Source organism: Eumetopias jubatus, unplaced genomic scaffold (genome assembly GCF_037043125.1).
Source record: "Eumetopias jubatus isolate StellerSeaLion01/CBP00866 unplaced genomic scaffold, mEumJub1_p1.0 scaffold_6, whole genome shotgun sequence".
Classification (NCBI taxonomy): Eukaryota; Metazoa; Chordata; class Mammalia; order Carnivora; family Otariidae; genus Eumetopias; species Eumetopias jubatus.
The window spans coordinates 5979792-6007360 of record NW_028274812.1 but is presented as its reverse complement, the minus strand read 5'-3'; the positions used below and the strand labels follow the sequence as shown (position 1 = coordinate 6007360).

Genomic DNA, 27569 nt, shown 5'->3' with positions numbered 1-27569 from the left:
ACCACCTCGGTGACTCTGGATTTTGTCTTTATCTCTAGCCTCTGAGGATTTCCTGACATCGACTTTGCATTGAACACGTTTTGGTATTTTTTAGGCTTTGTAGCAGTCTAAGGATCACATTAGTCTTGTCTTCCGTCCTGTGTGACGTCTCCTTTTTGACATTAAAGAGCATTTTTCATGCTCAAAAGTCTTTGCATCAAAAATTTCATGCATTAGTACATAATTTTACCTATATATTCAGTATCATTGAAAAAGCTTAAAATGACATTTTTTAAGTTATTTATCATAACCACATCTACATGCATTTGAAAAATAAAAGTACATCCATGTTTGAAATATGTTACACACACTATCCACAGACAGTGCTTAATGCCTATATAATTTGTAAGCCCTCTTGCAGTAACTCACCAGCTTCCTCAAGGAAGAACAGTGGGGCTGAGGCTTTATTTTATAAATGCCATAGTAAGTCCAAATGAAGTCATAATATATTAATAGATAATTATACTTTTTCAGATTAATTTGTGATTCTAAGCAAGATCTTTGGTTCCTACGATAACAGATATTTCCAGTTATATTGTATTTGCTAATTGAAGCAAAGTTATGGAAAATGTAAGAGTAAGTTTCTAATTTGAGTTTTTAATGAAAATCATTAACCTCATTGTGTTTCTGACCTTTCAGTATAGCATTACTACCTTACACATTTGTTATGGGGATAAAAAGTTATATATGATATTCCGGGTAAAGTTAGAATTTTATTGCTTTTGACCAAAGGTCACTGTAAGATTTAGAGATAACTTGTGAGCACTGTGTGATCTTTAAAAAGTTATAAAACATAAATTTTAAAAAGAGAGAGATTCTGTGAGTAAAACTACTTGATGTTTCTGGAGTTAACATCCAAGTGGTCATCAATCAGTATGTTACTGTGTAATTTTATCTGATGTATCTAAAATGGTCCTTGTTCTGTGTCCTACTTCAAAGAGATTTCTTTTAATTCTGGATTTCTTGCATAAACTTCAAAGAAAGGTTCCCAAATTTTACAAAAGTTTGAAAACTATTTTTATAGTAATACTAAAGAAATATAAAGTGTAATATGTCATTAAAACAAGTTATCCTAAGAGCAAAATGATTTGTATAACTGAAGTTTATTGCTGAATAAACAGCAAAAATGACCTTTTGTAAGTCTAAATGAACAAAAAAAAAAAACACATTGATTTAGAGGAATTCTTTTTTTTTTTAAGATTTTATTTATTTATTTGAGAGAGAGAGAGAATGAGAGATAGCACGAGAGGGAAGAGGGTCAGAGGGAGAAGCAGACTCCCCGCTGAGCAGGGAGCCCGATGCGGGACTCGATCCCAGGACTCCAGGATCATAACCTGAGCCGAAGGCAGTTGCTTAACAAACTGAGCCACCCAGGCGCCCGATTTAGAAGAATTCTAAAGGATAATCGTCACCATGTGACAAATACATGCACAAAGACAAATAAGGGATCTCCTTACTTTTCTTTAAATTTTAGTTTTAATCTTGAATTATTCTCAATATCTAGATTTTTGAAAAAAGACCTTGTGTTATGATCAATATATTACTTATGGACATACATTAATGTTTGTTTTTGATGATGCTATGAAAACCAGAAACTTTTCCTTCTAAAGTTTTAAAAATAAACAATAGCAAATTAATCCCTAAATGATTTGTAGTGAAATGAGGGTGAATAGAAGCACCAAGAAGCAAGCCATTCTGATTGTTAAAATACTCATAAAATTCATGAAATGTAAATAATCACTGTAGTCCTAATGGGGAAGACATAGCATTTTATTTGTAGAGTATGCAAAGTTGTAGAAAACAATGTTGGTATTTGAGTAGACTAGGACACCCTGCATTACTAATGATAACAGGGATGGAGACATGAGGTTAAATGGAACAGTCACCAGGAGATTATAATAAGGCTGAACCTCTATGTGCCTAACAACATAGCCTGAGAGACAGTATCACATCCTGCAGCCAGACAGCTTGGGTTCAGATCCCAGCAATGCCTCTCTCTAGCTGGAGACCTTAGGCAAGCTACTGAACCTCTTAGTGCCTCAGTTTCTCCATATGGAGAATGGAGATACTCATAACACCCACCTTTTAGAGTTGTCATGAGGAATGAAATGAACTAATACACCTAAGTATTTACAATAGTGTCTGGTATCATAAACATGGCATTTTTTTACTGCTGCTGTTGTGGATGTTCTTAGTATTGTTTCCCCAAACCACACAAAGAAACAAATCAATGGAATTCCAAGGAAAAAAATGGCATGTCAGCCGTCTTAGTAGGAGATTTTTAATTTGCTTCTCCAAGTGACCTAAATTCATTTTTAAATGTTTGAGAAAGGCATGAGATAGCAGCAATAAAATATTTAAATAGGCTTTCTTATTTTTCAAATCACTGCCCCCCCAAAAAGTGATCTACGTTAAAAAAAAAACAAACTGCAAAATAGAAAGGAAAAAGTAAATGTAAAACACAACCAGGGGCCAAAAAATAAGATGACAGAAGTCAAAATAGACATTGTGATAAATGTGAGTGACTGAAAGTATTAAAAAGTCCTAGATCACATTAAAATACAAAATTTAATAATTTGCTATTTATAGGACACATATGTACAAATGTGACAGTGGGCTAAAAGAATTAGAAAAACATCAATAATATAGAAAAAATATAATACAGATGACATTTATATTATGAAGTTAGGCTACAAGGTAAAACTGATAGTAACACTGTACGTTTTGGAGCTGAATGATGTAGCAATACCTTTTAGTTGTCATGAGGAATGAACAAAACAGTTGTACAAAATGGTGTTCTAAAATGTCTTCAAATACACAATAATCCTTGAAGGCTGGCATTGGATATATATTCCATAAAATGTTACTATGAACAAAGTAAATTTTATGAATGTAAAAGGAATATAAAATGAAATTGATGTCCATGTATACCTCCCTCTGGGACTCATTTTCCAAGCTCCAATTCCAAGAGGACATCTAAACATTCAACTCTTGACTGTTTACTTCCTTAGTTGGCTGGGTAGTCCATGAGCAGACTGGAGACAGACCTCCTTCTTGGGGAACTGCAGGACATTTGATTCAATCTACAGTAGACACTTGGGGATGTGCTGGGGGTGTTACCAGTTACTCATCCCCGGGGACAGGCAGACATGTGGCTAGAGACTCCAAAAAGCTGAGAGAGAGCTAGAAGGTATAAGAACTTCCTAATGTAAAAGGCAGTTTCTCTGAGGTCTTGATGGGCTCCTCATTTAATTATAAGGTGGTAATTCAAAGCTGGGTGCATTCATAAGGACTTGAAGACCTGGGGAATTTGCACCTCCCCCTGGAAACGCTGCATGCATCCTTTGCTCTGTAAATGGATTGTGTCCTCAGTCTGAGTCTGTTGGCTTCTTTCCATTCATGATATCACCATCACTTCTGTCACCTTGCAGGTAGCAAGTCAGGTCATGGATACTCTAGACAGTGAAGGACCTGGGCTAGAGGCTGGAACAGATCTCCTGCAGCGCTCAACACATCTCTTTTCTCAACCCCAGAGGTTTTGTTTCCATTTGCTGTTGCTGCTGGATGCTTTTACGAAGATCAGGACAAGAAGTCATGGAGGCATTATTGAGGGTGAAGGATATAGCAATGGAAAAGTGATATATTTCTGTTCCCCAATGGAGCAGCCAAGAGAGATTGGGATATTTTTATTTTTTTTGAGGTGACTTGAGAGCATCAACATTCTCCTTATCCTGCAGGATCCAGGGAACATTCACACAATCCTGTTTTATCCCTCACTCTCATACTTGCTAGGTCCCGAAAAGACACATTTCGCAAGAATATACTGGTGTGCCATCCCTATTAGATTCCTGTTGGAAATTCATATGCTAATCTCTCTTCAACTGTTTTTTCTTTTTTTCATTCTGTTCTTACATATGTCTTTTCAACATACATACGGTGGACTTCTTGAATGCTTTTCAATATTACATTTGTGCCAAATGGTAAAATACTAACCAAAGGACTGCAAAACAAATATCAATGTTGATTATTTATTATTTATTATTCCAATCTGTTAAAATGTAAAGGTCAATGACTGTGGCCCCATTGCTAATGGAATAAAGACATGCTGCTGTACTTCAGGTCATTAGATGAGTTGCTTAATAAAGTTTTCCCAAAGTCCTGAAGAACGTGCTCCTCCTAAGTCAGTGACAGCCTCATAGCTGATCCAGCCATGCTTTGCCCCATTGTTGTCTTCACATGGCATTTCTTCTCTCTCCTTTCAGGTAGAAATTGAGAAGCTGGATTACCATCATTATCTGCCCCTGTTTTTTGATGGGCTCTGTGAAATGACATTTCCCTACGAGTTTTTTGCTCGGCAAGGAATCCACGACATGCTGGAACACGGGGGGAACAAGATTCTTCCTGTCATTCCACAGCTCATTATCCCGATAAAAAGTAAGTGAACAGGTGAAAAAGCATTATTCAGCTTAGAAGGTGCTGCTTTTTGACAACTCGCTAATTAAGCAATAAAACACAACAGACTGAGGCTATCCCCAGGTTTTGCGGGAATTTTATAGGTTGACTTACGGGGCCAGACATCCCAAATCTACTCTATCCCATTGTTACTGCACTGAAGCTTCACCACATAAACCAAATTGCACAGGCTTTATACTAATTTAAAATGCTTCCCAGTAATGACGCAAGCATTAACATTAATTTATACACGCAGAAGTAAAGTGTCTTTGTATTCTACACCACCAACTTCCAAGTTCTTTTCAAATGACATCCCTAATTTTTAAATTACCATATAAACCCAATTATGTTTAGGATCTTTTAGGTAATAGGATTCATAATTTTACGAAAAAATTGAATAGAGAAGAATTAATGTTACCAAATATTTGAAATTTTTTTTTTATCTGTGATAGGTTACCTGGGGAAATTCTGGAGTAACACTGGCATTGACTTTATTTCTTTGTTTATAGGATGAAATGCTTTATTTCTATGGCCAGGTTCTTCAGGCATGAATCTCTTTGGACTAGTTGTCTGAAAGCAGCCCCCTCCCAAAGTGTTTCTGAGATTTTCATTTGCCAATAAGACGGTCTATAATGACTCCCGAACAAGCTCTGTTGCTTGTGTTGCTCTGAGTCCAGCCTCCTCATCTCGCTCTACAGCTGCTGCTGACCCTTATAATAGAGCCATCATCTGGGGACAAGGGTCCAGGAGGGGATGGCCGGCTTCTCCACAGGTTGGGAATGGCCAGGCCTAGGCCCTCACCACCCACCATCACACCCCAGGCTCTGTGCGCACCAGAGTTGCCCATCCATACTGCTGCTGCAGCTGGAAAGCAGAGGGGTGGGGCTGAGCACCTCCTGGGCAGGGACATCCCACCCTTTCCCAACTGCCCTAGGCATTTGGCCTCTTCCCCCACCACAAGTTCTGCCTCACTCCCTAGTCCAGGGTGAACCACTTCCTGGCATGACTGACCAGACACCTGTGTCTCCTAGGATCTGGGGGAACCCCACCCTCACTGTCTGAGAGCTGTTCTTGCCATGTGCTTTGACCAAAGCAAGAACTATTTAGTTCTAGTTTTAGTTCAACATTGGGTCATTTCCTACACCTGGATTATTTCATCTTATCTATGGTGACCTTTTTACTGATTTGAATTAAGTATCATTAGAATTCTAGATTTTTGGCCATTCTGCTGTCACTGTTTAAACTAAATCAGCTCTGAAACTTGCTCTCATGTTTCTGAGATTTTTTTGTAAGAGATCTATAACTGACCACTCCAGGTTTCTACCAAGACATAGAAGTAAACCCAAGCAAAAGGACAGCCTACCTTCTGTGAAAAGTAACATGGGAAGAGAAGGGACACTTTAAAGCAGCTTCCTCTCCCCTCATGCATCAGCTGAGTGAAGGGCTGATCTTTGAAGTACTTCAGGAAGGACATATAATACTGAGTGACAGTAAAATCCTTTCCAGATGTGATTTATTCTAACAGTTCACAATTTTTGAATATGTTAAATTCTAGCTGAAATGCTACATTTTATAGAGAATGCCCTACAAGTTTTATTGACCAATAAAAAGACCCAGAACATTCTCCCCAGGAACTATCTTTAGAGGACATGATCCTTTGCCTCCTGCACCCAGCAGAATAGCAGCAACATCCAGAAGTCTGTTCTTTTCTTTAGAAGAATCTGTTCTTGTTAGGATCACTGTCTTCTCAGGACTTTTTCACTCATATCCATTGAAAACACTGAAAGGTGGAAAGAGAGTTTCTAAGTAATATTTTGATTATACTATTTACAGTTAAAACAAACCAAAGTAGAGCATTGCAGACCAAGGTGAATTGATTTTCAACTTTATTTGATCTGTATTTTAAAGATATTTAAATGAGTTAAGAGAAGTGATGTGTTCTAAGGACAAAATTTACAGTACATACGTACTAGAGGTGATTTGCTCACAAGTGAAAACATTATTAAGAATTCAGTAAACATGTTTTGTCAGGTAAAATTAACTATATATGAATTTGATAATTCAAGATTCCAAAGGCAATGAGAATTTATTTTGGTAGATATCATTGCTTTCCTTCCTGGGCTTCCACTATTATATACTGATCCTGAATCTAACTTGGTTTGCTCCTCAATCTACTTACATCACTAAAGTCAAATTTTTCTCAGGAAGGAATACTGATTATGCAAGATCCTGCACAGTTCCAGCACAGTGTAAAAAATATAACGTGCGTAAACTAAATCTTTTCAGGTGAATTCTGGATTGAGGCTAATTGATCTGGAAGCAGGCTGATGCACATAATTGGCATAACATGTAACAGGCGTGTGTACCTGATTTTTCAAGCTGTACTATTAGTATAATTTTGACTCTCTCCAAGGGCAAAAATTAACCTTACCATCACCAGCTAGCAGTTTTTGAATAGTTTTCCTCGAATTCTAACTAATATCTATACCAGTAAAGCAAAATACATAAAGTCCCTACAAGGATAAGAACTGGACTAAGCTGCCTATTTACCTCTAGAATCTGGGGTTGACTTCAGCTAATTACAAGGCTGATCACACATTCAGTATCTCTAGGCTTTCTAATAGGAAAGCAGGTAAGAAGACACTTTTCCTTTCTCCTTCTCTTTGTTTCAAGACCCCAAGTGAGGTCATTCAGTAATAACCAGAAAAGTGTGCATCTCATACTTCATTCCATTTGTGTTGCTTTATGGCACAGTTATAGTTGCTTCCCTTTCCTCCCACTTTTTGATTTCCGCCTTCTTGGGTTATCCTGGGTCAGAAACTTCAAAAAATACTGGTATAAAGGAGTCAGGGTTGACAATGGAACACTGATTGCTGACAGCAACAGCAGAACTTTATAGGGCAAGGATGAGAGGAACCCTCTCAGCCTTCTGGACTATGGGATGTAGGTTTCCATTTACTCCATCCGGTTAGGAAAACACACATGCATCGAAATCCAGCAGAGCAATACCAGGAAGGAGCCTCTAGAAACTCTACATATTAAACTCAGATAGGGATTCCAGTAATGGCCAGGAGGACAAAGACGCCAAGAGCAACCACAAGCACTGGGTTTGGGAATCTCTGTCTTCCGTAGCAATAAGAGCAATCACGCTAACACCGCCGCATGGGGCCATTCATAAAAGGCTCCTACACACAAGGAAGGAAATATCTCGAACAATGAAAGGAAAAGAATACCTCAACAACATTTAGTTCAGGAGCCAGAAGAAACCCATAGAAACTCAGGACTCAGGAAGATATAGCATCTAGGAGACAGAGGCAGAAACCCACAGGGGTCGGGGGACGGAATGCTATGCACAAAGAAATAAAAGTAACCAGGGTTAAGAATTTTACCAACAGTAAATTCCAGACAACAATGAGCACTGGAAGATAACCACCTTGGGTATGTTTCATCCCATGCACATGAGTAGAAGACCTGACGTACATAACAAACTGCATGAACACTTGTTAAAAAAAAGACTCATAAGTAAAATGTCCACCTGTCTTATACAAGTAGCTACTGAGAATATGCTCCAACTCTCAGGAGGTAAAGCCAAGTTAAGGACCCCAAAATGAGGATGTCGTAGTGTGAAAAGCAGTTAACATTAAAAGCCACTAAATCTAGAGTTAAGTTTAAATAGTTGATGGAAAAGAGTTCCAAAACTGCATGAAATCTCAAGTAATTATTTTGGAGTAATGTGTCTAAAAATCCAAGGAAATTGGGTATAAGCCTTCAAAATCATGGAAAAGATCTAAGTAGTTAAAACAGAACCTACATGTTAAAATGACAAAAGCTGAACAGACAGCAAAGAGGTGCTAAGTGTCAAAAGCATAAAATAAGGTGAAAAACATGAAATCAAATAAATTAGCTTTAACCTGAAAATTAACTTTCAGATTGGTTTGTGGAAAAAAAAAACTGTATATAAAACTAAATAATACTTGACTAGTTTAAAAATAAGTGATATATTGGGATGAAAGAGAAAAAAGGAAGTTATTTTAATTGTAGAAAGGTAGAATTTAATGTAAAAAATTTCACAGGTATAGAGGATCAATTTATATCGATAAAAATATTCTAGGTAAAGATGTAATTGGTATAAGCCTTGGTTCTCGGAAAAACCATGGCATCATGTTTAAAACAACAAACAGCTACTTAAATTAGTGTTTTTTTCTGCCTGTGGAAGAAGAGTAAACCTCTTGACCCTGAGACAGTATGATGCTGGTTCTTCTTCCACTGCCTGACCTTCAGCTCCAAGATCTACAGTCTTTACCAATCCAAGTGGACAGCCTGCCTCTAACGCACCATGTCCCAAACTTCAGCGTGTGTATGAATCACCTGCAAGTGCATATGAATCGCTTGGTGAAATGCAGGTCCCACACAGCAGCTGTGAGATGGATCTGGGGACTGGATTTCTAAGAAGCCCCCAGTTGATGCTCTGCTGCTGCTGCAAGGTCAAGGCAAAGCTGACCAAGGCCAAGATGACACTTGACACCCCAGATCCTCCCACAAGATGCTGGGAATGAGAACAAGGTAGGGAACGAGCTGATAGAAACAGATGAATGATCATCTTCTATCTTACATTTAGGGTATCAAGAGATGTTGCTTCTTTCATGCTGTGAATAATTAGAAAAATATGATAAGTTTTTAGGCCTTAAAAAGTAACCATTAGTGGGTTAAAATAGATGGTCATCATATGAAGTAGTAGGGAAAGAAAAATGAAATATTAAGTTAGGCAATAACTTAAAAAAAAAAGCCAAGGTAGAATGTAAAAAACCAAAAAACAAAAACAAACCCAGTAAGATGACAAAAGGAAACCCAAATAATTGGTTATGATTACAGATAAATGGGAGAAATGATCACTAATCACAAGAAAAAAGTCTTGGTTTGGGAACTTTGAGAGGTTGTTCCCACTGTTTGTTCCCAACCATATGGTTTTGGTGGAGACTGCCAGTTACCAAGTAATGATCAAAATTTAGCTCTCACAACAAAAGCAAAAATAAACAAGTGGGACTATATCAAACTAAAAGCTTCTGCACAGCAAAGGAAACCATAAACAAAATGAAAAAGCAACCTACCAAGTGGGAGAAAATATTTGCAAATCATGTATCTGATAAGGGGTTAATATCCAAAATACATAAAGAACTCATACAACTCAATAACAACAACAAAAAAAGATCCAATTTGAAAAATGAGCAGACTGAGGGTTGCTGGAGTGGAGGGGGTTGGGAAGGATGGGGTGGCTGGGTGATGGACATTGGGGAGGGTATGTGCTATGGTGAGTGCTGTGAATTGTGTAAGACTGATGAATCACAGACCTGTACCCCTGAAACAAATAATACATTATGTTAATAAAAAAAATAAAATAATATAAATGAGCAGAGGATTTGAATAGACACTTTTCCAAAGAAGACATATAGATGGCCAACAGGCCTGAAAAGATGCTTGACATCACTGTCAGGAAAATGCAAATCAAAACCACAGTATCGCCTCACACCTGTTAGAATGGCTGTTATCAAAAACACAAGAAATAACTTGTTGGCAAAGATGTAGTGAGAAGGGAACCCTTGTACACTGTTAGTGGGAATGCAGACTGGTGCAGCCACTATGGAAAAAGGTATGGAGTTTCCTCAAAAAAGGTAAAAAAGAACTAACATAATGATCTAGCAATTACACTTCTGGGTATTTATCTGAAAAAAACAAAAACACTAATTCAACCCGCAGGTTCACTGCAACATTATTTATAATTGTCAGATATAGAAATAACCTAAGTGTCCATTGATGAATGAATGGATAAAGAAATTGTGGTGTATATCTATGATGGAATATTACTCAGCCATAAAAAATGGGGAAATCTACCATTTTTGACAACATGGATGGACCTCAAGGGCATTATGCTAAGTGAAATCAGGGAAATACAAAAACCATATGATCTCTTATGTGGAATCTCAAGAAATTAAAGCAAAACAAAACAAAAAACGAGTTCGTAGATACAGAGATGACATTGGTGGTTGCCAGAGGTCGGGTGTTGGGAGTGGGAGAAATGGGTGAAGGTCAAAAGGTACACACTTCCAGTTATAAAATAAATAAAATAAATATAAATATATAAAATAATAAAAACATATAAAATAAGTCATGGGGATGTAATGTACATCATGTTGACTATAGTTAATAATACTGTGTTGATGTTTAAAAATTGCTAAGACAGTAGATATTAAAAGCACTCATCACAAGAAAATTTTTTGTAACTATATGTGGTGACAGATGTTTACTAGGCTTATTGTAGTGATCATTTTCTAATTTATACTAATCAAACCATTACATTGTACACCTGAAGCTAATATAATGTTATATGTCACTTATATCTCAATTTTTAAAAATTTATCTCTTTCACAAACTTATCTTCTTCCCCCCTCCATCCTTACAATATAGTTATATCACAATTTTGGTCAAATTAATAATCAATTGTTTACTATTGTGATCACATCAGTCCTATTCACTGCAAGTCACACATCTACTATGATTACATTTCTTTCCTTAGACAACTTGTTTTGCTTAGCACTGATAATTGTCTCATTTAGTTTGTTTGATTTGTATATACTTACTATTTTTCAAATATTTTAAGATCTAGCAAATGAATGTTTTTCAAATGTTCAGAACATCAGGCTACCTATCACTTTCTTTCTTTTTCTGGAGACTTGGGTCCTTCCACTCTCCATCTTTCTGTTCCAGTCTGGTCCCAATGACCCAACACTATTGTTAATTCCTCTCTCAGGTTTACTGTCTTTTTCCTTAACTGTTTGTCTTGTTTTCTTCATCATTTTTATAGTGCACATTTCCTAGTAGTTTCCTGTAAGTACATGAAAAGTTTAGTTTTAATCCTTGTCTGGAAATCCTTCCATCACACTTGATTATTAGTTTGGCTATGTTGAAAATAATGTTCATTTAGAATTTTGAGGTCTTGTCTCCCAAGTTATTACCTTGCTTTGGACATCTTGATGCTACTGGAGTTTTTGGCCATTTGCCTGTGGCCTGTTTCTCCCAATCTCTGAAAGCTTTCTGGATGTTCTCTTTATTTCTGGTGATGTGAAATTTCAGGTCAATATGCTTTGATGCAGCTGTGTGTTTCTTCATTGTACTGGGAAATTTCAATTTAGAGAGAAAGGTCTTTCAACACTAGAAACCATTCATGTATTCTTTCTGTAATAATGTTCTCCCTCTATTTTATTTCTCTGTGATTCCTGCATATATATAAATTATATATAAAAGTATTATATATATGTAAATATATATTATGTATAAATTATATATAAAATTATATAAATTATATAAATTATATATAAAATTACTTTTGTATATATATAAAATTTTACATATAAAATTTTAAAGGAACAATTCCTACTTGAGCTGAGCTTTGAAGGTCCCTTAGAGAATCAATTAGTTGATTCTCTAATTCTGTCTATAATTCCTGCATATATAAACAATATATATAAAATTATTATATATAAATATTAAATTATATAAATTATAATTATAGAAGTTATACATATAAAATTATCTTATAGGTTGATTCTCCAATATCTTTATCTTTTTGCTCAGATTTCTTGATTCTGCTTAGTTCTACTTCCTGGGAAATTTCCTTAACATCTTCTTCCAAAACTTTCATTGAGTATTGTGTTAGTTACCATAATTTACTTTTATTCTGATTATTCCCTCTTAATAGTATTTTTTCTTTTATAAATCCATTATGTTCAGGCTCCTATCTCTCTTTGAATGTTTATTAACGGTTTTGCAGCGTCTGGTGTTTGGTTAGAGGTTTTTGCTTCTTACCTAATTACATTCTTTATTCATTTTGTAGCAGTGAACTTTTTTTTTGCTAGCTCTTAAGACTCTTAATCCTACATGCAGATCAACAGGACAGTATACGGGCTAAGAGCATAAACTACGGAATCAGACCAGCCAGCTTTGAACTGGCTGTACCATTTAGTAGCCATTGAACCTAGGGCAAGTTGCTTTACTCCATGTGATACTGTTGCTTGGTCTATAAAATGGGAATAATATTATTCTTAATATTATATGACATGCCAACTCATTTTATGAAGCTAGCATAGCCTTGATAGCAACAAGTTCATTATAACACATTACAAGAAGGAATCTTCTAGGACAATCTCATCCATGAGCATCAATGAAAAATTTCTAAACAAAATTACGAGAGAACCAAATCATCAATATATAAAAATTATGGTATCTCATGCCAAAGTTGGTTTTATTACAGGAACATAAGAGTGGCTTAACATTATAAAAATCAGTTAATGCAATTTACATTAGTGTATTATGATGGCAAAATGCATTTGATAAAAGCCAATACCTATTTATGTTTTTTTAAGATTTTATTTATTTATTTGAGAAAGAGAGGGAGAGCACAGAGGGAGAGTGAATGGGAGAAGCAGGCTCCTCACTGAACAGGAAGCCTGACGTGGGACTCGATCCCAGGACCCTGAAATCATGACCTGAACTGAAGGCAGATGCTTAACCAACTGAGCCACCCAGGCACCCCCTATTTGGGTTTTTAAAACAAACTAAGACTAGAAGAAAATTCTCCTTAGTACAATGGGAATTTTATCAATCAGAACAGGCTAGGTTATGTTGAAATAACAACCAATCTCCAAAATCAAAAGCTTAAAACAGTAAGTGACTTAGAATGAAAGTCTGTTTCTTACATGTGCTAAGTGCCAATTTCAGGTTGGCAGGGGGCTTGTTCACAGCAAATGCTTAGGGGCGTAGCCTGGTGGATGTCACTGCTGACATCACCAGAGGAAACAAGAGTCCCAAAGGATCTCTTTCTGGGAGATGAAGTGCTCCATCCTGGAAGTAACATATTTCATTTCTATTCATTACTCATTGGCCCAATCTAGTCCAGGGCCCATCCAACCTCAGCAGGCCAGAAATTATAATCATACCATGAACATTATGAATAAGATATTTTAAAGTCTCTGGGTTCTGTTATATTCTTCTGAAGAGTACTTATTCTGACAGTTAACCTGTTCAACATAAACTTCAAACTTTGTCTCCTTGTGGTAGACAGCAATCAGAGTTCTTCCATCTCCCAGCTCTGGCTCATCATCTGGGCCCGCTGGGATCACTTGCATGTGTATAACCCTTAGGGGTTAGCTAAAGCTGGGCTATCATGCGGGTTTTTAGTTTACCTGCTCTTTGGGGCTCTTTCCTCCAGGATTACCCCCCCCACACACACATTAAATTTCTACCTGCTGTGCCATCCCAAAAGTCTCACCTTTGACATCTCAAGCCAGTATTCCTGCTACTATCTTGTGCCCCAGGCCACATACCTTAGCTATTAGAAGCACAAAGCTTTCAATTCACAAATCTTAACTGATACATTTCCCTCTTTCAAGGACAGACTCCCCTCTACTTTCAGCCTACTTTAAATTCTTTGGCATGACCTTCAAGGATTCTTTTTAAATATCTGGCTGCAAATTGTTTTTGACCTTATCTCTTATTATAGTTGACCCTTGAACAATGCACAGTTTAGAGGCACCAACCCCCTGCATAGTTGAAAATCTGGGTATAAGCTTTGACTCCCTCAAAACTTAACTACTAAGAGTCTACTGTTGACTGGAAGTCTTATTGATAGCATAAACCCTCGATTAACACATATTTTGTATGCTGTAAGGATTTTATATTCTTATAATAAAGTAAGCTAGGGAAAAATGTTATTAAGAAAATCATAAGGAAGAGAAAATACAGTACTGTATTTATCGAAAAAATCTGCATATAAGTAGACCCTTGCAGTTAGTGTTGTTCAAAGGTCAACTGTATTTCCCTTTGTGTGCCCTGTTAGCTATAGCCAAACTAAATGTGCTATAAAATTTCTTTTCTAATTCTGTACCTTTGCTTTCTTTTAAGAATGCCCTCTCTTACATCCCCCAGGGTCTCAATGGTAAGGGACCTTCAAAGCTCAGCTCAAATAGGAATTGTTCTTTGAAGCCTCTTCTCTTTCTTCTCTCCCTGCTTATCCTAAACTCCAGCCTTCTCCCCATCCCACTTTCCCTGCCCCACAGAATTTTATATCTTCCTTTGTTGTGTCACTTAGAACATAATCTTAGTAAGTAATATATTCCCAACGTCATCTAATGGGCTTACTAGTACATCATCAGTTCATCAAAATACTTAACAAAATTAATTTGATCAGGTACATAACTGCCATCCATATGAAAATCTGTAATAGGCGTCATAGTCAAAAGTGTGAAATGGCCATTTGGGCTTGCCACTATGATGTATATCATACAAAAACTATTTCATAAGAATCCCTAATCTCAAAGAGCAAATAAAGAATATAATGACATAATGCTTTCTATTTACAAGAGAAATTATGTCAGTGGTCAGAGTAATTTTTTGTTTATTCATCTTACATTCTCTCATGTGATTCTTTTTGTTTATAAGCAGAAACCTACATTTGTGAGATGGTCTACTAGGAGCCAAGTTGACTCCAGCTGCTCAAGAATTACAGAAATCTCACTGATCTACAAATAGCACATAAGACAGTGGCCTCATTAGGAGAGCTCTAATGAGTTGAGGTCACCCAGCTATAAAGGATAAGCAGGCACAGACACAGCTAAAGAAAACTCAACATTTAAGTAGCAATAACATTTTTAAAAGCAAGATATTCTTGTTAAAGAATACTCAATGGAAAAAATATACCAAGTAAGGCTAAAATGTGAGAATCCATATCACAATATAAAAAATTGTTTTGAGAATTCTACTTAATTAGAAAGGAGCAAGTACAACTGAAATGCATTACTCTTTATTTATGATCTAATAGTTTTACTTATATACCTTGAAATTGTCCAGTTAAATTATTTTTAAAGCAATAATAACTATAAAAAAGTCATGATGTTTAACTTAAAAAGAAAATACCTAATTCTGAAAATATGGAAAAGGGGTGTATTAGGATTATTTTGATTATCAAATGCAAAAAAAAAATTCAAATTGTCAGTCAGGTTTGCTTGATGACTCACATGACTGAACAATCATGGTTTAATCTGGTGGCTCACCACTGTCACTCTCTGCTTTGTTTTATGCAAGATCATCTTAAAGCTGGCTCCTTTCTTGGCCTCTGAATGTTCCAAGTAGATCCAGGGACTACATGCTTGCTTACTTACTTACGTATACCTGTAAGAAAGCGAAAGTGTCATTGCCCCTGAATTTATTATACCACCTAGGGGCACATCCCCAGCCTTGAACTGTGGTCAAGCGGATGGAACACACTGACTGGATTAACCTAGGTCATGCAATCATAGTACTGGTTAGAGGAAAGGAGAAGTTAGTTTCCCCAAATAACATGAATTCTATGTCAGAGACATTTACTGAGCACCAAATACCTAACAGCTCCCCAGCATTTCTGTTATGCCGTTCTGTGGAAGCATGGGACTAACTCTGCCAATGGGCTGTGAATGGAAGAGGTGTGTGTTCCCTCCAAACTAAGCTTTTCAGAGCCAATGCACTGTCCTCCTACTGTCTTCTCCTCACCCCGTGTTAACTGAATTAGATATCTACCATGAATGTGAAATGGTCCTTTTCTGTGTGAAGCCAGTGAGCCCATAGGGTTAATCTATTGCTGCAGCAAACCTAGCCTATACCGACCAATTCAAATTCCCAAATGAGAACCCATATCTATGGAGGGAAATGGAATCTGGAATCTTATAGCTTAAAATATCCATTTTATCAGGAAGTCACCTCCATCTTGTGATCTTTCAGTAGCTGATGCTAAAGACCACACCTCTCTGTCCTTTTTGAGAATTAGTGTGGCCCCTGGAAAGGGACCTGGCCCTTGCTTCTATCACAGGCTTTACCATTTTGTGCAGATTAGTCCAACTCCTTGAGCTCAGGAGATGAGTCTGCATCTCCAGCTCTGAACATTTCTCCTGAACATGTTCCAAGTCTGGCTCCATTTCTACCAGGGCTTGGTGAGATGTTGGGAGGAGGTAGGTTCTAACCACCCTGAGCACAGAGCTTGAGCTCATGCAAACCAGACCCCAGCCTGCCATTAACTAGCTGTGTGGTTTTGGCAAATGAATTACGTCATTTCTCCCAGGGGATTATAAAACCTACTGCCCAGAGATGATGTAAGAATTAACCAATCACATGAGTAGAATGTTTAGCACAGTGCCAAGTCAAGGTGGTAATAATAGCAAATTATCATTTTTACCTTCTTGGTGTTCCTTCATGGGCATAGCTCTGCAGACTTCCTAACTTGGGGTCATTGAAAGATTAATAGATTTGGATTCTATAACTCTCATCAAAGTTACAATAAAAATGTTAGATGGAAATGGATTAGATCAAATAGAGACCTTGGTGGTATTGCAGTAGGACCAAATCATCAAGGCATATTGCTTGGATTCAATTGCTCACACAGGAGGGAAAAAAAGCCTAACTCAACCCTTTCTGTGCCTTGCCTACAAGGGAGGTCTTGCCAGATGCCTTGCTGATAGCCTGTCTCTGATCTCTTTTATGAGTAAACTTATCAGAATACATGAAGTAAGCTTGGCCTGACATTCCACAGAACTCACTCTGGCTGGTAATAATCACCACTATTTTCTTGGGAGTTCTCAAATAACTTGCTTAAATAATCAATTCCAGAATTGTACCACATACTGATGCCAAACTTAGCAGTGTGCAGTTCTTCAAAGAGGGGGCTCCTCCTTGGAAGTGGATGTTCATCTACCTTCTGTGTGGTGCCACAACTCTCAGCTTCCTGGTTTTGTGAAAAGCCTGGCTTTGTGTCATAGCCTTCTTTATAGTTGACTACTTCCACTGTCTTAAAGCTGGGGCAAATTTAGAAAACCTTCCTCCACCAGAGGAAGAAATGTAACCGTAATTCTCAGAGAAGTGCCTGCTTGTTACAGCAGATCATGATTTGGTCTTATTTGGAGAATGGAGTCAGGGCTGGCCGACTCCTTGCTTGGGTCATCAGTGCATCTGTGGCCCACTCCTTCTGGCTGAACTGAGCCAGCAGTCTAGGGACAGGGGAGCAAGGTGCAAAGAGACAAACCCTGCACTGCTTTCTGACAAAGCAGAGTATGGGTAAGTTTATTCTTTGTTAATGTTAGAGGTGTTCAGGATGTATGAAAGCATGCAAAGGCCCACCCTTGCCTACAACAAGCATGAGGAGTGTGTGGGATTACATTGTCATTCAGGTTTCTTTATGTCTACAAAGTTGTGAGTATAACCTCGATCATGCTAGGGACTCTATTGTTGAGACCATTTTGATAATGAATACTTTCATTTATTAAAAAATTATTAATTATGTATCAGTCTTTAAAACTAAGTATTTAAGGGAAAGAAAAGCCAAACACTCACCAAAGGCTAAGTTGTGTTCTATGGTCCTAAAGTCAGAATATATTCTTGTCAATTGAGAAAGTATAAAAGTTAACTACTTCTAATAACAAAGCTTTGAAAGAGAATCTGCATTTTGTATAAAGGCAGTTTTTCCTTTCCGTATGGGATGAGAGAAAAATTGATGCTTTTATTAACATAACACTTACTGGAAAACAATGAATTAAAGACAAAATTGTAGCCTTTATCATAGGTTTCCCAGATGCCCATAATAGCTGAGCTAATCCTCTGATGCATTAATTGCCCAAGAATATGAGAACTCAGCCATATCACATTTATTTAGCAGTCGAATTCTGTTTGGGAAGAGAAAAATTTCTACAATTTTGAAACCTACATTCAGTTTGAAAACATATTGTGAATTCATATATTCTGTAAATTAATGAATTACATGATTAGTGCCTCTCGACCAGCAAAATTTATGTCCATTTCAATCCAATTCAACTAATATGTTAGGCCAAATGATCTTAAATATTTATAAAATATTTTAACTTTAAAAAAAGACTTAAGATACATCATTAAGATTTCTATAATAGGCAAATTCTTGGAGATAGCAAGCAAGTAGATGAGAGGTTACTGGGGCTGTTTTGGGTCATGAAAAAGCTTTGGAAATAGGTAGTAGTGATGGTTGCATAATTTTATGAATGTAATTCATGCCACAGAATTGCACACTAGCAAATGGTCAAATGACATTATATCTTATACATATTTTATACAATAAAAATAATCATTTAAGATAAATAAATGAGAATGATTCAAAGTCTTAAATGTCTACTCTCAGCATTATAATACTGTATTTTCTTTTAGAAATTCTGGCCTCTGACATATGACCAACAATAAATACTAGAAAGTTAAGATCAATTTAGCAATGTTTGTGATAATATAATTACTTTTAGAACTCCACTGAATTCACTCAAACAATAGAACCAGTAAAAGAATTAAGTTCACCAGTAAATAAATATATAAAAATGATGTTTTAATGTATGTGTTGTGAAGAATTTTTAGAATGCATATTGGGATAAAATGGTCTTAGACAAATAGTATCAAAGTATAAAATTCCTTTGAGTAAACCTAACAAATTATGCAGAATCTAAATGAAAAATACTATAAAGCTTTCCTGAGGAGCTTAAAGACGACAAGGAAAATTGAAGAGATACATGTTTCTAATGGAAAGATTTAGTAGTAAAGATGTAAATTTCCCCCCAAATATTCTCTAAATTTATTAAAATTTTTATCTGTCTCAAGCATATTTTTTTAAGCTCACCAAATTATTTTAAAGTTTGTCTCAAGATATAAATGGTTAAGAATAATCAAGAAAATACTGAGAACTCATAAGGAGAGCATTCTACATTCCACTAAATTAAAATATATGAAGTCGTCGTGAAGAATATTTTTGGTAAATATGCTGAATATTTTTTAAGTAGTATAAAAGAGTATGTTTTTTTTAATGGAATAGAATCTTATGTGTACGTATGCCTACAGAAAAGATAGTCTCTCCTGTTAGTGGCTGAGTATATAAATTTCTGTTTACATTCTATTCTACAAAATGAGATCATAGCTTTATAACCTACTTTTTTCCTCACCTGTGTCTTACAAACATTTTCCTATTTTTTTAAAAAATATTTTTCTATTAGATGACTTCGGTAACTTTGTAGTTTTCCATTATATAGGTGTACCTGATTTTACTTAATCCTTTGTTTTTGGAACATTTAGATTGTTTCTAATTATAAATATTATCTATCACATCCTTCCCTATTACTCTTTCTGCACAGGTGCATACTTCCTTAGACCAAATGCCCAGAAACGAAGCGAAATAGCTGGGTCAAATACTATACACATACAGTAGTGCCCCCCCACCTCAGCACACACACACACTTTTATCCGTGGTTTTGCTTTCCTTGGTTTCAGTTTCCCATGGTCAACTGCAATCCAGAAGTAGATGATCCTCCTGGCATATGTCAGAAGGTCAAGAGTAGCCTAATGTTATGTCACAATTCCTACATCATTCCTCTCACTTTATCTCATCACATAGGCATTTTGTCCTCTCTCATCACCACAAGAAGGGTGAGTACAGTCAATAAGATAGAGAGGGAGAGAGACCACATTCATATAACTTTTACTACAGTATATTGTCATAATTGCTCTATTAGTTATAATTGCTAATTTCTTATCGTACCTAATTTATAAATTAAACTTTATGATAATATGTATAGAAAAAAAACATGGCCTATGTGGGCTTTGGTACTATCTGATATTACAAGCATTTACTGGGGGTTATGGAACATATCCCCCGTGGATAAGGGGTGGGGGGGAACTACTATATTGCTATAGAAAGATTGTGATGGTTCGTAAAACGGTATCTATGAGAGTGCCTCTTTTCCCAAACCTGTGTCCACACTGAGTATTAAATTTTCAAAAACTTTTTGTTAAATGATATTCAAAATTATAAAGTAGTATTATTTTGATTACTAATGAAGCTGAACATTCTGGAATATTAATTATTTTATTAATTTGTATATTATCTATTCATATTCCTTGCCCATCGTTTTTAACTTTATACTCTTTTTTATTATTAACATATAATGTCCTTGCCCATTTTTAAATTAGCAAACTCAATCTTATTGGTTTGTGATAGCTATTTGTATATCAAGGATATTAACATTTATAGCATAGGCCAAAAATATTTTTTAGACTTTATTGTTTGCTTTTGCATTTTGTTTGGTGTTTCCAGTTTTAAAAGAAGTAGAAATATTTCCATTTTTCCTGATTCCCCAGTAGTGAATCATATCTAATAGTAGAAAATGTTCACACTTTGCAAAAATTATAGCAATAATGGATTTTGTTTGTGAAAAATCATACATGTAACTTGTAACCATCTAAGATGAATAAGTTTTATCACTTTGACTTTAAATTATTTTTTTCCTTATTCTTCAGCAATTTCTATATATCTGGAAGCTTTATCTTGTTGATTATACTTGAAGGAAGTAAGCAGTACAATAGAAATCCAATTTTTCTGAATAGAAAGGTTCCACTGGCTGATCTATAATGTCAGTAGATACCTCATGTCAGACCCTTTTCAAAATCTTAAATCTTGAGTTCAAAGTCCTCACTTATGTCTTGACAATAGCTTTCAGGCCTATCAAGACAAGAATAAACACATTTCTGCTCTTTCAAGCTACAGAATCATATTCTTTATATCTGTTAACATACCTTTTCAAAGGAAAAGAATTTTGTTTCCAAAAAAAAAAAAGCGCTTTTTTATTTAATTCCATTGGGATGGTAAGAACAAAAAGACTTCCAGCTTAATGGTATATCTTAATTCCTCAAGAATGAGGAAGAAAAATAAAGGAACTGAAGTGGAAAGGGGCAATATTAAAAAAAAAATCCCTCTTGGACGAAGTTCAGCGGCTTTTATAGTGCATACCCTGGCTTTATTTCACAGTGAGTACAGAGGTTTTAGATCTATTCCCTGGTCATTTAGGAGAGTCAGAGTTCCATTTTAGATGCCATTAAGAGTAATGGTTTACACATCTTACTTGTCAGTCATTGTCAATCCAATAACACTTATCACAAACATGTTAATTCAATCAAGGTTGCAGTAAAATGAAATAATTATTTCCTGATAGCTGTTATTACCATCCATGGTGAGAGAGATTGTTTATTTCCATGTGATCAATTATCTATACAGACAGGCATAAACCTAATCAACAAAAGTTTGATGTTATTATTACTCATAGATACAAAAACTTTACTCCTTAATCAATATATTCTATATGGCGAACTCTAACATTGATAGTAAATGAGCATATTCTAGGCTTATTGCAAGCATTGGTATGCATATTCTAAAAGAAGAAAACTGAGAAAGCCAATATTCTACAGCCATTATGGCTATGAAAATCTTTCCTGCAATTGTCAGATGGGCTCTACACAATGATAAAACTATTTAGAAAACTGTTTCTATGCTATCTGGAGTTTTGTTCCCACATTGCTAAGTAGAACTTTATCCCTATGAGCTGGAGTCAACCTTGTAGAAGGAGGACTCTTTTTATCCAAGAGGAGACAGCCTCTAGCATGCTGTTCCCTCTCCTGGAATACTCTTCACCTAAATAACCGCTACTCATCCCTCGAGTCTGTCCCTGTGTCTAGGAGCCTTCTTTACTCTCTCCACTGGGCTGGATGCCCCTTTAGATTTGCTGTTTAAATACCCTTTCTTATGAATATTTCAAACTTGTAGTATTTGTTCACTATTCATGGGTACTACTGCATAAACTATCACACAGTTTTATGCAGTTCTGGACCCTAAACATGTTTAACTTCATTGGTAGACTTTTTGAAAGAGTGTTTACTGCCCATAATCCTCATAGCAACATTTCTGCTGGTTCCCAAGTTCTCATTTGTTAAACTGAGCTAGGTCAGGAGGCAGGGTTCAGTACTTGGCTACCTGAAAAAACAAAACATTTTGGATTGGATAAAACCAGAAAAAGAGCCCCCACTACTGTCTGTGAGATACTATACCTGCCCTTCGCCCTTTCTATCTTACCTCTGGCACTTTGCTTTTGAAAATCTTATTACTACAACTTTTAGGGTAAATTATAGCCTTCTATTTCTAGTTGTTTTCAGAATAGGGTATGGCCTGCAGTGTGTCTAAATGCTGTGGTAACGAGCCATCATACAATCGAAATTCCAGAGTTATGTTTAGATTGGTTCCCGGAGTTAAAGCTGAGCCATCTCCATTCACCACATTTGTGTTTACAGACGGTTCTCAACTTAAAATTGTTTGATTTAGGATTTTTCAACTTTAAGATGGTGTGAAAGCCAAATGCATTCAGTAGAAACTGAACTTTGAATTGTGAATTTCTTTCTGGGCTAGTGATATGCGGTAGAATATTCTCTCATGATGCTGGGAGGTGGCAATGAGCTGCAATTGCCAGTCAGCCATGCAATGATGAACAACTGATACACTCACGATTCTGTACCCATACAACCATTCTGGTTTTCACTTTCAGTAGAATATTCAATAGATATATGAGATACTCAACATTTTGACCCTGGAAGGCTGGGGATCTGGTTGTGTCATTGCTAATATGGGGAATATAGGAAAAATATAAAGTTTATGGATGAAACTTATCTTTGGAACACACTGAATTTGAGGTGCTAGAAGATCCTGGCTATTAGAAATGTGAGCTAGAGTTCAAAAATAATGTCAGGACTGCATCACATATATTGACCATGGCGTCATCCCTTTTGGTAGCCTGGCTCCTTTTGTTCTTCCATAAATGACACATAGGTTAATCAGAGCCAATCTTTTCTTTAGAAGATGGAACATCTTACAAATAAGAGCCTTTGACTTTCTTTTGGAATAGTCTGGGGCCGTCAGTTTGTCACCACCTCTGACGTTCTATGATACATGCTTTATATAACCCTTCTATTTAAGTCTTGGAACTTTTAGTCATTTTAGAAAATAAATAATACATTCCCATGATTGAGGAAACTGAGACCATGTAGGGGAGTTGGCAAGTTCATACCGCCAATTACCAGCATTCTGGTCCCTAGTCCTCTGCTTTCCCCGCTGGAACGAATGGTACCTTCCAGACCCAGCAAGTGGGGGGACAACCAGTTTACTTACTGTTTCCATCCAATCTCTCTAGTGTAGCTTGTTACTGTGCATTTAGAATTGTTCTTTAAAACCATTTTGCATTCTTTGGGTCTCTTATTTACTGTTGATTCCTTTTAAAGTTCTGAGCTTTAAAACTGTTGCTTTTCTTTCCTGCTTTCTTGAGAGTCTAAATATAGTCGCTTCATGTTCACTTCTACCAAGAACCTTGTCGTTGTTTGTTATAGCCTGTAGTTTCTTCTCACACACACCACACCCAGTTCTCCCTTCCCAAATAAATGTTTGTTTCGTGGTAATGGTTTTAAGGATCACATAGGTTGTTAACTGGAAAGGACTGTTGCATGGAAACTTATCTGTCGGCCTTCATGGGGCCCTTTTACCCCAGCGACGCTAACGGATCTTGTCCATCACCAGCATCTTCTGTGAAGGACGACGAGCGGCTTTCTTAGGGTTGGTAAGGGATGGGCACAAACTGGAAGAACAAATAATTAACAAACAAGATCTCATTTATAACATTAAAGGCTACCTGGCATCATTCAAAACTAGTAATAAAGGTTCATCCAGCTAACCTAATACAGTTCAGTTAAGTGTTCTACAAGTCGACTTCACCTTACCATCGTAGGAATTAATGCTTCTTATTTTCGGTTTGTTCCTTGTCCTACCTTGAAGATGCCTTGAACCTTCGAAACCGACAGGTCATCTGCGTCACTCTTAAAGTCCTCCAGCATCTGGTTGTGTCCGCTGAGATGGTGGGTGAAGCTTTGGTGCCCTATTACCGGCAAATCCTCCCCATCCTGAACATCTTTAAGAATATGAATGGTGAGTGATCCCAGGAGTCAAGTGTCTTTTAAGCCCTAAAAAAAGGGAGTGGTTTGAAGTGGAGTTAATTAGCAACATATTTAGGATTTATTATTGCTTATAAACCAAGATCCATTTGGAGATCTAAAAAGCATAACTCCCACTCTTCCCCTGCTACTCCCTAGAGAAACAGTAAAATTAACAATTTCATTTATTACTCCTCACACGTACAGCTTACTTACTCAGTACAGAAGCACTGAAGCAGTTCTATAATCTTCCAATAATTAAATTGTAAAGTTTTTTTAATAGTCTTTTGAATACATTAGTAAGTTTTGAGTTTGTCCTTTCTCTTGGTAGTAATTCTACCTTTAGAGAGTTTCTGTTAAAATTGCAGTTCTTATTAATTGATTTAAGATGAATTTTTAAAGCAATATTATTAAAATATGGCTTGGGGAGTTTTAATATATGTTCTCTCATTTCTAAAAAAAGAAAAATCGATAATTTGTAGCTATTTAGTTGATGGTGAGTGCTGATTATAAGTATATGGGTGCTGATGCATTTATTTGTTTTAATTATTCTATAAGCTTTGGAAGCACTGGTGAGCTCAGTTGAATATGCTTTACCCTAACAAAGGTACTAGCAAGTTGTGGTGATTTCTGGCAGGCAGTGGATGTATATTTGTTCCTTGGGAGTGTGATTTTCCTTTTATTCCTCTTGAAAAGACGGGATTCTAATTTTCTTTTATGTTTCTGACTTTAAATTTCCATACTTCTCATATGCACAGCGTTAAATCAACGTTTGAAATTAATTCCTGACAGTCATGTAAATAAGTTAGCAATCTAGTGGAACACTGCATGAAAATTTTGTGACATGATCTGCTCATGTACATACAAGAAAAAAAAATCAAACAAAAAAACAGTGTTCCTGCCACATACAACTCCTTTGTTTAGAATCACTATTTTTTTATATTATTCATAAATTGCTACTAAAAGTCTGGTTAATCAGGCAGACTATTCAGGAAATCACGGAATCCTCAGAAAGTCTTCAGCTGTCGTTCAAGAGTAGGGCCTACTTGTATACTGAATATTAAATATATTTAGTAAAAAGGATTTCACCTGGAGTTATGGGAGCTTAAGAATGCTCATAATGGAGTGAGTTAATACCCATTCCAAAATACCTGAATGGCAGAAGACTTAATGGGGACTTTGAGACAAGTTTCAGGAAACTAAAAAACTGGGTGTTACTAAGTGAATCTCCTATGATTTAATAAACTTACAACTTTAGTAACAGCATTTCTACTTTATGGAAAATACTTATTCGAGTATTTTTTTATTCAGACTTCCTATTTTTACTGTATAGCAGCATCAAATATCCATGGGATTATAGGAAGACTCTATGCGTGCACATCGTTCAATTACGGTTCATTAAAGAAGCCCCAAGTTCACCCCTCGTATCTAGCCTCCAGTTAACTGGAGAGAGACGTAGAGATGGCAGAGAGAAAGAGAACAGAGATAGGGAGATGACAGAGAGGGAGTTACTTAAAACCTGGAAAAATCAAAGAGAAGCCACCCCCAGAAAGTCTCAGTTGTAGCTAACGTTTTTCAAGTGTGTGATTAGTAAGGGTCTCTCCTCAATAATCCTCACGGAAGCCTATGGTAAATGTGGTATTGCTATGTCCGTGTTTTCATCGTAAAAGCTGTCTCTCTGGAACTCCTCTCATACATAAACATGTGCTTCTGTGCTTGACCGTCATGGACCATGAGCTCTAGCACACGTCTCCCCTCCCTCACTTGAGTACGAGCCGGTGGCTCCCACCGCCCTGGGCTAATGCTTTCGGTGTCCCACAGTAGAATCTGCAACTTGAATCTAAGCATCATTTTGTACCGTATAAAAGAAGAAAACCAGCGATGTTCAAAAGACAATTAGAATCTCCCTCATCCTCAAGGAAACCTGTAAAAAGAGTAAGTTCAGCCACCACAGAGAGAGAAATCACTAGATTATTAAACAAAAGCAGTTGGTTTTTACATCTTTCTCATACTTTTGGTTTAATTCTTTAACTCACAGATGTTCACATGCTTAACAAAAGAAGAAACTGGCTTTAGGAATATATCCCTGTTTAGATTTTATCAATGTGCGAATTTATAATTTATACCCTAGCCTTAATTGGTCCCAAAACAAGGTTAATTATTTTGGAACATTTCGAAATGCATGCACGAGGAATTCTACATTCAACTATTTTTCTGCTTAATACCTTTCTGACATTTGAGGGGGAAAAAATATTAGCTTCAGCTTCATTTTATACTTATCTTAGAAACCTGTCAGTACAACGCCAGAATGCAGTAAGCTGGATTTCCAGAGGGTCATATTACAAAATTGGAGCATTCTAGCTATAAAACTTAAAACTATCCTCCAAAGTGGCTATGTTTCCATAGATCAAATTCTACCAGAAGAAACATATCGCATAAGATTTCCAATTATGGTAGTGTTTTTACTACAGAAATAATTTAACTTTAATAGCAGTTTAATAAATCCTGTTTTGTAATTATAGATCGTCATAGTCACAGGCCATATATACTTTAAGCAGATGTCTTGAGTACCAGTTATATTTATAAAGAACATTATATTAGAAATGTATAGCATGTAACATTCGAAAAAATTCATCCTTAATTTCAATGTCTTTAAAACAATTCCACACGTTTCTAGGTTTCCCCTTTTCCCTGCTTAACTTTCACACAAATCAATGTCCTGTTAAATTGAGATTGAAACCTATTTCTTTCAAGCCCCACCACAAAATATTTGTTTAGAATGAGACCAGAGATAAGTGCCAGAAAGAAAAAATGAGAGAATAATCCTTCAAATGTAATGACTTTGTCCTCTGTCCGTGTTCCCTCCACGTGCAAGCTTTAGCTTCATTCCACTGCCTGCTCCTTTTCTGCAATTTCTGTCCTATTTTAATGTCAAATGGACTCTGTTGGAAATGAGCAGTGGGGCTGAGGAGATAAGAGCTGGACAAACGTTGAAGCAGGCACAGACTCCGAAGGGCCTTGGACTTGGAGTCTTCCCGGAGGACCGCAGGGAACCAAAGAGGGGGCAGGCAGGAGTGGGTAGCGTCGGCAGCCCTGACCTATGCCCCGATCTACGCCGCTATAGGTGGTCAAACTTAGAGCAAGCCCCACGAGATTATTCCTGCCTGGAGAGTAAGAGTGGCTTTGTGTTTCTCCTTATG

At 36.5% G+C, this 27569-nt stretch overlaps 1 protein-coding gene across 1 annotated transcript in view; it reads left to right on the top strand.

Annotated features, from left to right (window-relative positions):
- Nucleotides 1-27569, top strand: part of PACRG (parkin coregulated) — a 514366-nt gene that overhangs the window by 294064 nt on the left and 192733 nt on the right. Inside the window, exons 3-4 of the mRNA XM_028103356.1 lie at nt 4302-4473; nt 24215-24364. Of these exons, the coding sequence (XP_027959157.1) occupies nt 4302-4473; nt 24215-24364 (322 nt within the window). The remainder of the gene's footprint in view (nt 1-4301; nt 4474-24214; nt 24365-27569) is intronic.